This window comes from Mesoplodon mirus (assembly GCF_964341445.2).
Source record: "Mesoplodon mirus genome assembly, chromosome: 4".
In the NCBI taxonomy this organism is placed as follows: domain Eukaryota; kingdom Metazoa; phylum Chordata; class Mammalia; order Artiodactyla; family Ziphiidae; genus Mesoplodon; species Mesoplodon mirus.
The window spans coordinates 42,644,214-42,660,192 of NC_138979.1; the positions used below are offsets into that span (position 1 = coordinate 42,644,214).

General features: G+C 37.8%; 1 protein-coding gene across 3 annotated transcripts in view; it reads right to left on the bottom strand.

The window, feature by feature from the left end:
- DMXL2 (Dmx like 2) overlaps nucleotides 1-15,979 on the bottom strand; it is a 174,489-nt gene that overhangs the window by 133,103 nt on the left and 25,407 nt on the right. For 2 of the 3 annotated variants that reach the window (XM_082620084.1, XM_082620083.1), the window contains exons 2-3: nucleotides 6,995-7,120; nucleotides 3,679-3,750 (exon numbers count right to left, since the gene is read on the bottom strand). In XM_082620084.1, coding sequence (XP_082476210.1) covers nucleotides 3,679-3,750; nucleotides 6,995-7,120 — 198 coding nt within the window. Of the gene's footprint in view, nucleotides 1-3,678; nucleotides 3,751-6,994; nucleotides 7,121-15,979 lie in introns of those variants that run through there. The other variant, XM_082620085.1, reaches the window with a different exon arrangement.

Here is a 15,979-nt window from a genome sequence, read left to right on the forward strand (position 1 = left end):
CCGCCTGCAAACTCCTATGGTTACATCAGGATCTAGCTAAATCATCACCTCTGCAGTGAAGCCTCTTCTGACATCCTGGCAGCACTCAGAGCACTTTTTACTTACATTCTACCATTATAACACTGGTCACACTGAATTATTTGTTTATATATCTGACTCTCCTACTACACTGCAACTCTTCAAGGGCAGGAATTATGCCATAATGAGCTTTGTGTATTCACTGTTGTAATGACTGGTACACAGATGCTCAATAAATGTTTATAAAAACAAAGTAAATGCACATTAGAAAGAAGTACAAATTAACACAATCCTATGGAGTCAATGTCTAAAATAAAACTAGATATACCTTCCAAAAAGCCAACAAATTTGAACTATATAATATATAAAACCCATAAACCTGACCTATATTTGAATAATTTCCATTCTATTTTCTTACTGTTTCCATTCTAAAGTATAGAAAGATTTAAAATTTAAAAGTCACTGCTCTTTCCCATGAAATACAGTAAGTAAAAAAGTTTAGATATCTCTTTGCAGTAGACAAACATAAAATGTCCTTTTGTGAAAGTATAGTGCAATGTAAAGCCATGTCAAGGCTTTTTATAGGCAAGTTATACATTAATTGCTTGGCAAGTAATAATTTAATAAATGGCAATGCCCTCACTTATTATAATACTTTTAAAATGTTTAACAATAAAATAATTTATTCAAGATTTCATGACTATCTAGAGGTGGAATTTTAAAATACAACTATAAAACCTGAATTTCAGTATCCAAAAGTAATTTTATATTTATTAATCAGGGAAAAAGTTATTTTTTAAACCCTATCACTGCTGACCCAACAACAGTCACAACAGTATTTTAAATACTGCTCAACAGAACTATTTACAGTAATAATAAAATCATTCCTAACACTAGAGCTATCCCTAACATTCTTTCCATTAGTGCTTCTCAGAGTGTAATCTGTGGACCAATTACATTGCAGAAATTTGGGGAGTGAGGTCTGGAATCTGATGTTTTTTTCCTTTTTAATTTAATTTTTCTTTTATGTTAGAGTATAGTTATTCACAATGTTGTGTTAGTTTCGGATGTACAACAAAGTGAGTCAGTTATACATATACATACATCTATTCTTTTTCAGATTTTTCTCCCATATAGGTTATTACAGAGTATTGAGTAGAGTTCCCTGGGCTATACAGTAGGTCCTTGTTGATTATCTACTTTATATATAGTAGCGTGTATATGTTAATCCCAAACTCCTCATTTATCCCTCCCACACACCCCCCACCTTTCCCCTTTGGTAACCATAAGTTTGTTTGCAAAGTCTGTAAATCTGTTTCTGTTTTGTAAATAAGTTCATTTGTATCATTTATTTATGGAATCTGAATTTTTTTCTATAAATTTATTTATTTTATTTATTTAGTTTTGGCTGCATTGGGTCTTCGTTACTGCACATAGGCTTTCTCTATTTGTGGCGAGTCGGGGCTACTCTTCGTTGTGGTGTGAGGGCTTCTCATTGAGGTGGCTTCTCTTGTTGCGGAGCATGGGCTCTAGGCATGCAGGCTTTAGTAGTTGTGGCTCGTGGGCTCTAGAGCATAGCCTCGGTAGTTGTGGCACACAGGCTCTAGAGCGCAGGCTCAGTAGTTGTGGCACATGGGTTTAGTTGCTCTGCACCATGTGGGATCTTCCCGGATCAAGGCTTGAACCCATGTCCCCTGCATTGTCAGGAAGATCCTTAACCACTGTGCCTCCAGGCAAATACAAATGAATTTTAAAATATGTACTCCCAATGACTCTTAAGTACTCTGAATTTTTTTTTTTTTTTTTTTTTTTGCGGTACGCGGGCCTCTCACTACTGTGGCCTCTCCCGTTGGCAGAGCACAGGCTCTGGACGCACAGGCTCAGCGGCCATGGCTCAGGGGCCAGCCGCTCCACGGCATGTGGGATCTTCCCGGACCGGGGCACAAACCCATGTCCCCTGCATCGGCAGGCGGACTCTCAACCACTGCACCACCAGGGAAACCCAGTACTCTGAAAATTTAATATGCATTTCATAATATTATCATAGGGAAGAGACTATGATATAATTTGTACTTCTGGGGGGAAATGTAAAAAAAGTATTCATATACATACATTTAATGGAAAATATCAAAACCACTTATTTACTGCAGTTAAGAATACGATTTTTTTTAAATTACTGGTAAATATGTCAAGAGGTGAAATCTTGGCGTTCAGATTTCACACTGGCAGTTTTAACTATTTGTGAGTGATGGTGGAGTTCTAATGCATGTAGTAATTTTAAAATTAAAAAATTTTTCTAACCATATTGGATTTAGACAAAATATAATTCAGCACCCAGTGAGTTTACCTAAGCTCCTAACTCCTTCATTCAAATATTTAGAAGTACCTGTTATGTTCCAGATACTGTTCTAAGTACTTGAGATGCATCAGTGAACAAAAGAAACAAAGCTCCCTACCCTCATGGAGCTTACATTCTAAACAGTAATCTATAAATAAATAAACAAGATAAGTGCTCTATTGAAAAAGGTTTAAAAATAGAAGGATAGACAGGTTAGAAGGAAGGTGGGAGAACCAAGTGGCAATTTTTAAAAGGGTGTTCAAGGGACTTCCCTGGTGGTCCACAGGTAAAGAATCCGCCTTCCAATGCAGAAGATGCAGATTCGATCCCTGGTCGGGGAACTAACATCCCACATGCCTCGGGGCAACTTAGCCCGCCTGCCTCAAAGAGAGAGCCCGCGTGCCGAAACCTACAGACCCTGCCCGCGCACCCCAACTAGAGAGAGAAAACCCGTACACCACAACTAGAGAGAAGCCCTCACGCCACAAATAGAGAGAAACCTGAGCAGACCGCACACCATAACGAAAAGATCCCGCATGCCTCAACAAAGATCCTGTGTGCTGCAACTAAGACTCGACACAGACAAAAAAAAAAATTAGGAAAATAATTATTTTTTTTTAAAAAGGGGAGGGCGGTCAAGGCACATCTCATTGAGAAGGTATTACTAAGCAAAAACTTAAAGGATCTGTAGGAACTGGCCCTGGAGCTATCCAGAGAAAGAAGGACATTCCAGACAAAAGAACAACCAATGCAAAGGCTCAAAGATGAGAGGGCAACTATCCAAAGAACACTGAAAATGCCAGTGTGGCTGGAGTGACCAGAGAGGACAAGAATAGCAGATGAGCTCTGAGAGGTAATAAATGGGTGCAGGTGTCGGGGCAAGGCGGGGGTGGAGGAAGAAGGGCTGTAGTCTATTCTAAGGTTTTTTGGCTTTAAATGTGAGAGAAGTATGGAGCCATTAGAGTTTTTAGCAGAGAAGTGTCATGATCTACTCTGCTGAGAACAGAGAAAGGGAAAGGGGATAGATTAATTAGACAGGAGACTAGTCTAGTAATCTACATAAGAAACAACAGGAGTTCACCTCGGGTAGATCCCAATTAACAAGGCAAATCTCAATAAGCAATATTCTAGGAAACTGATTTTCTAAAAGGCCTAGGGATATATTCCTAGTGAATGTAAAAGATCTTACCATAAAGCACCAGACAAACTTCACACTGATATTCCAGACCACCTTCAGCACCAACTCCTAAGGAGCTCTTTATTGCTGTCAACTGGATTCCCAACTCAGTTATAAAACTTTTCTACTACCATTTAATACTTACACAATTTCTCTTATGAGAATTTATGCCCAAGGGCTCAAAAATACAAACAGCATTACCATATGAAGCTGCAACCTAAAAAAGAATGAACAAAGCATTAATATTTAATGAAAAGAGAAAATAAAGGTAACTTCCTTTTCACAGTAATGTATAAACTGATTACATACAATCCCAATACAGTATTTATGGTTTATTCCCTTCCATAAATATAACTGGAAAAGTACTGGACTTAAGAATCTCTTCTCTTATCAAAAATTCAGCAGGCTAGGGGCTTCCCTGGTGGCGCAGTGGTTGGGAGTCCGCCTGCCGATGCAGGGGACGCGGGTTCGTGCCCCGGTCTGGGAGGATCCCACATGCCGCGGAGCGGCTGGGCCCGTGAGCCATGGCCGCTGGGCCTGCGCGTCCGGAGCCTGTGCTCCGCAACGGGAGAGGCCACAACAGTGAGAGGCCCGTATACCGCAAAAAGAAAAAAAAAAAAAAAAATTCAGCAGGCTTTATTTTCCATATCAAATACAAGGTTGACCTATTCAAAGAAATCATCCTTTCCTATAAAAAATTCATTTTTAAATGCAGAAATAACTTTTATTAACAAAGACACATTTCAATGGTACATCTGTCAGAAACTTTAAACTTTACAATCCAGTGAAAATAATATAAAAACCATGAGAAGTAGAAAAAGACATCAAAGGGCAACAGGTTTTTAAAAATATATCAAATAAAATGCCATTAACTATACCATCAAACAAAAAATACCAATTGGGAACACCATGTAGAAGGAGGAATAGAGAAAATGGACTAAGGAGAAACCAGACAGACATCCACTGCAACTGGAGGAGAAATAGCTGATATAGACATCTCTAGTGGACTTAAGCTAGGGGTCTGGGGGCCAAGAGGACTTTGCTCCAGGTCACATACCTGATGAGAAGAAATACAAATTCCTCTATTCCTAGGAGCTTACCAGAGCCTGTTTTCCAATAATTCCTTGAAAGCCAGTTCCCAGTTTATCTTCCTCTTGGCAAGAGGGAAACAACTACAGGGAACAGACCAAAAACCATCTCTTCTCACGCCTCTAGGGCTATGGGTTAACCTATAAAGCTAAATTAGGTATACATGTTTTTAAGGCAAGCCGAAAAGGTCTACTGTGATTTCAGGGCACTCTAATGCAAAAGAAGTGATTTCATTTATTTATTTATTTTTAGTATCTATAGTCACTCAGAGTGTATTTATTTATTTATTTATTTGTTTATTTGTTTATTTTGGCTGTGCCAGGTCTTAGTTGCACCACACAGGATCTTCGCTGAGGCATATTTAGTTGCAGCATGCAGGATCCTTAGTTGCAGTACGCGGACTTCTTAGTTGTGGCACGCATGGGATCTAGTTCCCCAAACAGGGATTGAACCCAGAACCCCTGCATTGGGAGCGCTGAGTCTTACCCACTGGACCATCAGGGAAGTCCCCAAAAAAGTGATTTTAATTGTTATTTAATACCTAACTTTCTTTCCAAGAAAAAGCTGTTTACTCCACAATGGTAGGGGGAGAGCTACTTAAAATGCCTGGCCACGGTAACACTTAGGTAAAAGATGTTATGAATGATCACATTCAACATGTCAATGAATGAATGAATGAATGATTATAACTGGTTAATACAAAGTCATATATTTGAAAGTAATCATCACAAGGACTGGGGATAAATGAAATAAAAGAAGATGGCAATAAAAGACAATGAATCAGAGATGTCACAATTTGGGCTTCTTCACCTTCAACCAGGTTAGAAAAAGTAAAAACATGGTTATGAAAACCAAGGGCTTCTATATTTAAAAAAAAATAAAAACAAAAACAAAAATTCTGCTCCCAGAGTATCTGTTTATTGTGATCATCACCAGCACATAAATAATTTTTTAAAATGCATCTCTGACAACTATTGTAACAACTCTAAGCAGGTTTAAAGCTATCATGCTTGGTATAGGGAGATGAGCAATGAAAAATTAATGAGAGAAATCTGACACTCTTGAGTGTTTTCTAAAGAGTAAGCAATACTTAGGGAGAATGACTGGGGAAAAAATTCAGAAAAGCAAGAAACAAGCATCAGAAAACACCAGAAAATTCAGTGTTTCAATACTATGTCAATTTTATCATTGGATTGTCATATAGTGGCACATTTACCCAAATATTAAAGCTTAATACAAACAGCAGGGTAGGACAGTAGAAATGATATATCACAATTATTATTTGGCATAAATTTGCATGATTACTATTTATTACCATGAATATTCCAATTTAACATATCCTTGATAAAATTTATTATTACTTAGTAAAGAACAATTTTTAGAACACTAAAACTGTTTAAATTATTACAATTATTACAGGAAAAATATCATTCTTATATTCCCATAGAAACATTTAACTCTGCTACACAACATTGGCCTTAATGAATTGCTAGAATATACAGCAAATATGTTATATTTACTTTACATATAATCAAAATTTGATGTATATTATGTGTGAAATTTTGGGGGAGAGGAACATATGATGTAACTTGAATTATTTTATTTTTTTTATTTTTTTATTTTTTTTTTCTTTTTGCGGTACGCGGGCCTCTCACTGTTGTGGCCTCTCCCGTTGCGGAGCACAGGCTCCGGATGCGCAGGCCCAGCGGCCATGGCTCACGGGCCCAGCCGCTCCGCGGCATATGGGATCCTCCCAGACCGGGGCACGAACCTGTATCCCCTGCATCGGCAGGCGGACTCTCAACCACTGCGCCACCAGGGAGGCCCTTGAATTATTTTAAAATAAATCCTCTGTTTAAAGTCTGAGTGAATGAACTTTAACATTCTTCAAACAAAAAATAAAGTTTCATTAAATTAACAGAAACTTTACAAAGCATCAGTTACATGACATATATTATATTAGATGCTAAAAACTTGCTACATTTCTTGATAAAAATTTGATTTTATTATAATTTGGGAGAGATAAGGTATGCTAGATATAGGAGATAAAAGTTTACTTCCCTGCTACTGGCTTAAAAGATGCTAGAACTATCAACTAGCAGAATATTAGCACACACAGGAATGTGAAGCCTACAAATCTTTTAAGACAGTATATACAGGTAGAACAATTAATTATCACTTATCAGCTTAATGGCTCTTTAAAATTTGTACATAACCTATCATTTTACCCACTCCTATTAACAGCCATCTAAGCAAGGTATAATATATAATTAGAAATTGTAGGCAAGCCTTGTACAAAAGCATAAGAATACTCTCTGAGATTGTTAAATACATTAAAAGATGACATTTAATAAAGTAAATAAATCCCTTACTCTTCCATGTTGGTTAGAACACTCCACACAGCTGACTTGGATGTTTCCATGCTTAGCACCAGGAATGATCTGCACACATTCAAAGTCATTTGCCAAAATAACAATATCACAGCCCGATCCATATGCCTAAAAAGAAAAGTTTTACATTATGTAAGATATGTAATTTGTGAATTATTTTAGTTTATCTTAGTTTTTGCTGCTATTGCAAAGGATACTGTGACACATTTTACAAAAATAGTTAACGTAAGAATATTTAAAATGTCAATTTCCAAATCAGAACATTAAAAGTCACACCAAAAACATGGGGTGATGACACATCATGCATTATCATTCAACAACTGCTACTAACAGGAAAAGGGTTCTTCCAGGTCTTAAACACTATAGCCTCCATCCCTCATAAATCTTTAGGTTTAGAATTTCTCTCTGAAGCTCATCTCAGTAAACCCTAAAGAATAAAACCTCCATCTGAAAGTAATAAGGTATTGAAGCCTGCAATTGCATTCCCAGGGTTCAAACCAGGCTTGAGGAAGATCATGATAGAAATCAGATGCATTTTCCAACACAATTCCACATGGCTTAAAGAGCTAGTTAAATAGACATGAACCCCTGAGGCAGAATTACATGCACTAAGGCAAACACTAAACAAACTCAACTGCTGAAGTGAATCCATGATGAAGCCAGCCTGCCTGCCCCCTCCTCTCAACCTTACCAGGCAGGACAGAAAGACAGAGAGACAGAGACAGAGAGAGGAAACCAATCCAAAGTGGTTACACACACACACACACACACACACACACACACACACACACACACACTAAACAAAATAAAAAATAAACTGATTTCTATAAAATGTGACAAGTATTTGGTCTGGAAAATAAAATAAAACAGAAAGTCAAGTTCCTGGAAAATTCCCTTGTTCAAAAGAACTATAATGAGCAAAACCACATATTTCTTCCTATTGCCACACTTCTTGGTGTATGCTATTCCTATTTAGTAACTTTGTGAATTTTATGATGACATAAGGGGCAGAGGGTGGGGACATTTTTCTTTTTCTTCCAAACTCAACTTATGATTAAATACTTAAAACAACCTAACAATTTAATTCTCAAATGAAAAAGCCCCATAAAAAGCAACATAAAGTTTATGAGGTGGTATTTTTTTCCCACTATTTCTACAGCCTTAAGCAATATGGTCATGTCCTACAAAATACAGATATCCAGTAGCCAGGGCTGACATGTGATGACAGCTAAGCCAGTGAGGTCCACATACGGCTGGTAATGAAAGAGGGAACTGAAGATAAAGACCAGAGAGGAAGACAGACACTACTTCTACTGGTTACTGAAACTTCCAGTGTTGCCAAAATCCTGCTCTAACTACTATAAACTATCTTCAACTCATGTGTTTGCATATAGCAGAAAGTTCCCCAAATGAAAAACAAAGATGGAATTTTAAGCAAAGGAACTATGGGGGAAAAAATCACTCCCAGGAGGAAATAACCACTTATACTCTCATAGACAAAGCAGATTTGCTATACTATGGATTCAAGAAAGGTAAACTGAATGGGAATCCTGAGTATAGGTAGAAGAAATGTTTGTGTCACCATGCTAACCTTTACACTTATATTATTAAAATAACAAAAATAATCTTACCCTTAAACATTTCACAATTTCCAAAGTGCTTTATAGCATTATCTCAGCAAAGCAGATTGATGGTAAGAGCAAAACTTTACCTAGTTTGGAATCACCACATGCAGCGTTTTCAGTGTTGGTTCTGCAGTACTATGGGATCTTAAGCAAGTTACTTAAGCTCTCTGAGCATCTCCTTGTGGTAGAATGGAAGAAATAATACTTAATTCTTAGGATAGAAAATCTATTTCCATAGTGCTTAGCACACGTCACTCATTAAAGACACAAAGCAGTGCATGATGTCCCAAGTCTGGGCTAGCAACTGGGAATACAAAAACACAAGATGTGGTCCCAGTGAGTCTAATGGGGAGACAACCAAGTGAATCACCAATCACAACTAAATGACAAACTGCCATGACAGAGAGAGATACCTATGTTACTGGCAAAGACAAAAGGTACTCAATGAATGTCAAATCGGGACTTCCCTGGTGGTGCAGTGGTTAAGAATCCTCCTGCCTATGCAGGGGACAAGGGTTCGAGCCCTGGTCCAGGAAGATCCCACATGCCAACGGAGCAACTAAGCCCGTGCACCACAACTACTGAGCCTGTGCTCTAGAGCCCGTAAGCCACAACTACTAAGCTCATGCACCGCAACTACTGAAGCCCACGTGCTGCAACTACTGAAGCCCATGCGCCTAGAGCCCATGCTCTACAACAAGAGAAGCCACCGCAATGAGAAGTCCGCGCACCGCAACCAACAGTAGCCCCCGCTTGCCGTAACTACAGAAAGCCCGCGCGCAGCGACAAAGACCCAAAGCAGCAAAATAAATAAATAAATAAATAAACGTTAAATCACTCCCCCTTTCATCTTTGCAACAAACCTGAGAGGAAGAGAGTATCATTACCATTATATAAAGAAAGATTCAGGTTCATTTATTTGCCCAAGATTATACAGTAAGTGGAAAATGTTCAAACTCAGGTCCTTACAATTCTTATGTTCTTTTCCCCTACATTACACGTCAAAGAGACATAAAATATTTCAGATAAGTATTAGCACACTTGCTTCTCTAAAGATGGGCCATCCCCAGCAACAGCTGCTCTAGACATACATAGGCTCTTACTGCTCAGTCACTGAAGAGGATTTTTACTCCTCCCTAGATAGCCATAATTGTCTGACCTTTGCCTGAGGACATGTACCATGCTCCTTAGAAGTAGAGAATCTTGCCATTTTTCTGAAATGCAATAGTTCTCAAACCTGGCTGCATCAAAATCACCTAGGGAACTTGTTAAACATACAAATTGAGTGGTCCCACCCCAGACTTACTAAATCAGAATCTTCATGGATAAAAGAATTTGGCAATATCTATCAAAATTTTAAATACAATATACCCTTTGATTGACAAGTCCCTATTTTACTATAAGCATACTAGCAAAGCTTGCCAAAATATATAGAGAAGGATATTCACTGCCTCATTATTTTAAGCAGCAAAAACTGAAAATAATCATACCATCTATCAGTAGGGAAGTGGTTAAATAAGTTACTGAATATCCATCGAGTAGAATACTATGCAGTTACCAAAAGTTTAGAGACCACTGGTCTAAAATGGCCTCAAATCCCTTATCAAACTACTAATTACCATCAAAACAGAACAATAATGGGTGGCACTAGCGTCCTGTGGAACCACACCTAGGCAATACCTTCTCTTTTATATAATATCCATGGTCATGGCTAGAACGGAACCCCGTAAACTACTGCACACAAAGAGCTGGAAAAGTACAGAAATTGAATATTATTATTCTTCACCTTTCTCTAAAGAGTCTAAAATACACATAACCCCAAGTGTGCAAGAACAGGGGACTCATAATCAGTCAGTACTGAATCACATGCATTCTATAACTGAAGGTGCATAAGATTTTAATGATTTATATACATATGTGTTTGTTTGTCTGGTTCCTACTACACTGAGAGGCCCATCAGAGCAAGGACCATGTTCTTGTTTACCACTGTAGTCCCAGCACCCAGCATGTGCACAGCCCTCAACAGATACAGTTATCTGTATAACAAATAAATGATTCAAAATCTTCCTAATTTCTGGCTCCAGAAGTCTATGTACCTGGAAACTTGGTCAAAGAACATGGAGTTCAGACAGTTGATATAAGCTAATAATTTGGCCAAGTTTATGATGGTAGCTATACAAGGAAAGAGAAAGGTATTTTGGCTTATTTTCCAGTCTAACAGCATCATGGATTTAGAAGACCTACCAGAAGAGAATCTATCAAAGCCTTCCTTAATAATTTACCATTTATTGAATACCTTTTATGATCAGGCAGTCTGCTAGGGTCTTTATGACTATCATATCTTCACAGGCCCCCTTGTAAAGGTGGAGAAACTGAGGCCCAGAAAGGATAAGTAACTTGCCCAAGTTCACAGAGTGAGGATTCATTTGCTTCATAGTAAAGCTCCTGCTCTTTCCATTGCATCACCCCAACTCCACTAAGATGTCTTATTAGCACTAAAAGGCCCACGTTCATATTTGTAATCCCAAGTATAATTTCCCACAGCATCTAGCTCAGAGTAAAGACCAGCAGCTGAGAAGGTTTATACAAAATCTATAATTACTCAAGAGATTTCCATTCTTTCAATTTTAGGTCAAAAGCAATTTGTTTCATTCCTCTTTTTCAAATTCAGTTTTACCAGAGGAAAAATTTATAATGCAGAAGGAAAAGCAGGCACTCACTGAGACTACAAGCAAATACTAAAATGATCCCAGAGAGTACAGGATATGGGCTCCTTTGTACTAGGTAAATAAATATCTCTGACTCGGCTGAGTATAAACTAACTATTCCACATGTGGTAGAGAGGCTACAGGACCACTACAGGGAAGCAGGAAAAAGGGCACTAAGTCCTTTCTGGAACAAATGGAATCCCTTAACCAAGTTCTTCCCTTGGGTTCCTGGGAGAACCACCCCTATGCCATAGCACCACACACCAGTGTCCTGCACTAATAACAGTACGGATGTATATAAAATATTTCTCCAAGTCAAGGGTATGGTACTGGCCCAAACGCAGAGATGAAGTCCAAGAAAAAAGGAAGAATCGTAGAAAAACATCCTTTCCTTCTATTCACGTGGGAGTTTCTTTTATGGAAGGACTGAACTGTCCTTATGATGAAGAATGAATAACTAGCTGACAGTATATAACTAAGAGATAACTGTGTAGCACAAGTTCTAAAGGCAAAGACGTGCTTTAACCCTCACTTGTTTTAACCTTACTTTTGGAGACTGAATCCATCCTGTCAGGAAAGAGAAAACTAGTCTCTACTTTGAGCACTGAAACTAAATTTCCAGCCTGATGGAAGTTTTCAACCTGAGTCTAGTGGGTGTGAGTCACAGATGGTCTCAGGACGTCTTTGAAATCCTGGAAATTATATTTAAAGCCATGTGAATGTGCTGGTTTTCACTGGGTCCATAGATTTCATTAGTTTGTCTTAAAGAATCTCTTCCTTAGACAAAGTGTGTTATCCCAAAATTATTAAATGGGAGCTAAAAACCTGAGTATTTGTTATTACCAAGATTCTATGTTTTTAGTTGTGATATCCAAAATATCATTAGCAGAGTCCTGTCAATTAGCTGAGGCTGAAAAACAAGTGGCCCTCTTCTTTTACCTTATTAAAATGTTACACTTGAAAAAAATTTAAGTATCATTTTCTAAAGCCATAAAATCCTCTGAATTAACACACTATCGTGACAATAATAAAAATACTGTTGCCTTCTCTAGAGGGTTCAATGTCATTCTGAACAATGATTAAGTGTAGCTGAATAGGCATAACACACTCAGTCTTCTCTAACCTCAGTTTTATATATACTAATTGCCTTGACTACATTATTTTCAAAAATTCAGATAAGTAATACTCATATCTCAAACACTGTTCTAATTTCTCAGATTTCCCTTAAGTCTTAGATAAATTAAAGTGTAAAGTAAAGAAAAAAAATTTTTTTTTTGGCCTTGCCTTGTGGCTTATGGGATCTTAGTTTCCCTACCAGAGACTGAACCCAGGCCCTGAGCAGTGAAAGTGCCTAGTCCTAACCACTGAACCACCAGGGAATTCCCAATTTTTTAAAATTTATTCTTCCTATTTTTTTAAACATCTTTATTGGAGTATAATTGCTTTACAATGTTGTGTTAGTTTCTGCTGTATAACAAAGTTAATCAGCTGTACATATACATATATCCCCATATCTCCTCCCTCTTGCATCTCCCTCCTACCCTCCCTATCCCACCCCTCTAGGTGGTCACAAAGCACCAAGCCGATCTCCCTATGCTATGTAGCTGCTTCCCACTAGCTATCTATTTTACATTTGGTAGTGTATATATGCTACTCTCTCACTTCGTCCCAGCTTACCCTTCCCCCTCCCCGTGTCCTCAAGTCCATTCTCTACATCTGAGTTTTTATTCCTGTCTTGCCCCTAGGTGCATCAGAGCCTTTTTTTTTAGATTCCATATATATGTGTTAGCATACGGTATTTGTTTTTCTCTTTCTGACTTACTTAACTCTGTATGACAGACTCTAGGTCCATCCACCTCACTACAAATAACTCAATTTTGTTTCTTTTTATGGCTGAGTAATAAATCTTACAGAAACATGACCTTTCCTATAAGAATACAGAGAATGAATACATTATACTGGCATTTTCTATGTTGTAGTTGGATGCTTTAACATCCTGGTAGCTACAGAGTCAAAGTTTGAGATCGCTGACAACTGTTCACAGATGTGTCTAAATTTTAAAAAGAATAGCACCAATGAATCAAGAGGTACTAAGCATGTTGAAAGGTTTCACTAATTTAACAAGGTGTTACAGTCTATTTTAACAAGAATACTCTACCAAAAGTGTTACTGTTAAACTCCCACCTCTCCCTGAGAGTTCTGATTCATATAAATATAAGGCACATGTTATTAAAAGCTAGAAAAATAATTATAAGAAAGAGGTGCCATTTATTGAAAGCCTGCTGGGTACAAGTATTGTACTATGCATTCCACATTCCTAGTCTTTCTTTCAAGACTGCAGTAAACCTAGAAGTTGGTTATTAATCCCACTTTAGTATAAAGAAATGGAAGTTCATATGATTTAATCAAAGTCCTAAGTCACAAGGCAAACACATACTGGCATGCAAATTTAGATCTTTTACACTGTTTTATACACTTCAATGATGACCATCTTCTATCATATTGTTTTCTAGTGCTTAAATTTTTGTTCATCTTATTGGTTAATTACATAAATTCATTTAAATTCTTCATTTCTGCTGTGATTTCTGCTCTATAAACAAACAAAAAACTAAAGAGAATACAGGGTTGTCTGGGCTTTCATGATTACTTGGTTGTACCAAGTCACCTTCAGGAAATAGTCTTAAGAGGTCAGTGTAGGGCCTCCCTGGTGGCGCAGTGGTTGAGAGTCCGCCTGCCGATGCAGGGGATACGGGTTCGTGCCCCGGTCTGGGAGGATCCCATATGCCGCGGAGCGGCTGGGCCCGTGAGCCATGGCCGCTGAGCCTGCGCGTCCGGAGCCTGTGCTCCGCAACGGGAGGGGCCACAACAGTGAGAGGCCCGCATACCGCAAAAAGAAAAAAAATAAATAAATAAAAAGAGGTCAGTGTTGACCTATGAAAAAATTTTACAACCAAGAAAACAATGCACAGATTAACAAAAATTTCCCAAGAAAACATCCTTTCCCTCTCTTCATTTTAGTCACCTAGTTAAAACCCTAACTGCTTACGATACTCACAGAATTAAAAATTAACTTCTAAAATGGACAAATAGGTTTCCTTATTGAATGCTGAATTGATCCCTTATTAAGCTAGAACTTTCAAATAGTACTTATCCATTAAAGCTAAATAAACCACTTAAAGTGTTTTATGTTTTCAATGACAAAATATTCTTTATTATAGAGAGAATAACACATGTACTAAATTTTAAAACTATATAGGAAAATTAAGTCACCTTCTTAGACTTGACTGTCCCCACTCATAGCCAAGGAGCAATCACTTAACAGTTACCTATGAACTCTTCCTGAAATGTTTAGTGTACATACAAGTGTATCTACATATAAATCTTTCTTTTTAACATAAAGAGATTATACTATACACAATTCTGCAACTTCTTGTCCACTTAATTAACAATATATCTTGAAAACTTTCCAGATCCCACAGAAGGAATTACTTCATTCTTCTTAATAGTTGCATAGTATTCCATTTTGTGGCTTTGCCATAAGTAATTTAGGTTGTTTCCAGTCTTTTACTATTGCAAAAAATGTTTCAATGAACATCTTCATGTATATGATACTATGCATATGTATGGAAATATACCCATAAGATAAATTCTAAAACATTACTTGCTGTGTCAGTGATTAGAATTTAATAACTAAAGCAGACCGCCCTTCAAAAAAATCATACTCCCCAGATATAAAAAAGTACCTGGGGCTTCCCTGGTGGCGCAGTGGTTCAGAATCCACCTGCCGATGCAGGGGACACGGGTTCGTGCCCCGGTCCGGGAAGATCCCACATGCCGCGGAGCGACTGGGCCCGTGAGCCATGGCTGCTGAGCCTGCGCGTCCGGAGCCTGTGCTCCACAACGGGAGAGGCCACAACAGTGAGAGGCCCGCATACCGCAAAAAAAAAAAAAAAGGACCTGTTTGTCCACTTCATCACTAATCCTGATCATTATCAAATGTTTTAATCTTTCTAATCCAACAAAACCTGGCATCTACTTGTTTTAATTTGTATTTTTATTAGGAACATCTTTTCATATATTTATCAGCCATTTATATTTCTTTCTCTTCAAACTGACTATTCATGTTACTGGTCCATTTCTTTTTCTGTTTTTTTTTTTTTGCCACACAGCGCAGCTTGTGAGATCTTAGTTCCCCGACCAGGGATGGAACCTGGGCCCCTGACAGTGGAAGTGGAGAGTCCTAAGCACTGGACTTCCAGGGAACTCCCACTGGTCCATTTCTTAACTGGGTCTTTAGTACTGTTGTTCTCAGTGATTTATAAGAGCTCTTCATAGAACTTATCCTTTGTCATATGTAGCTAACGAATTCTTTTTTTTTTTTAACAAAATGCCTGAGCTGAAGATATATGAAGGTGCAAACATATCAAAGAAAACATTTTCTTAATTGCAATAGTATATTAATATAATACACAATTCCAATTTTTAAAACTTTATAAATAGATCATAAGAAGCCACTGACTATTTTAAAACCTAATTTATGGCTTACCAGGAAACCATAGACTTATGCATAAAAAATACACATTCTGGACTTAATGAGAGTTCTCAAAATGAAATTTAAGTCTACAAAATGAGGT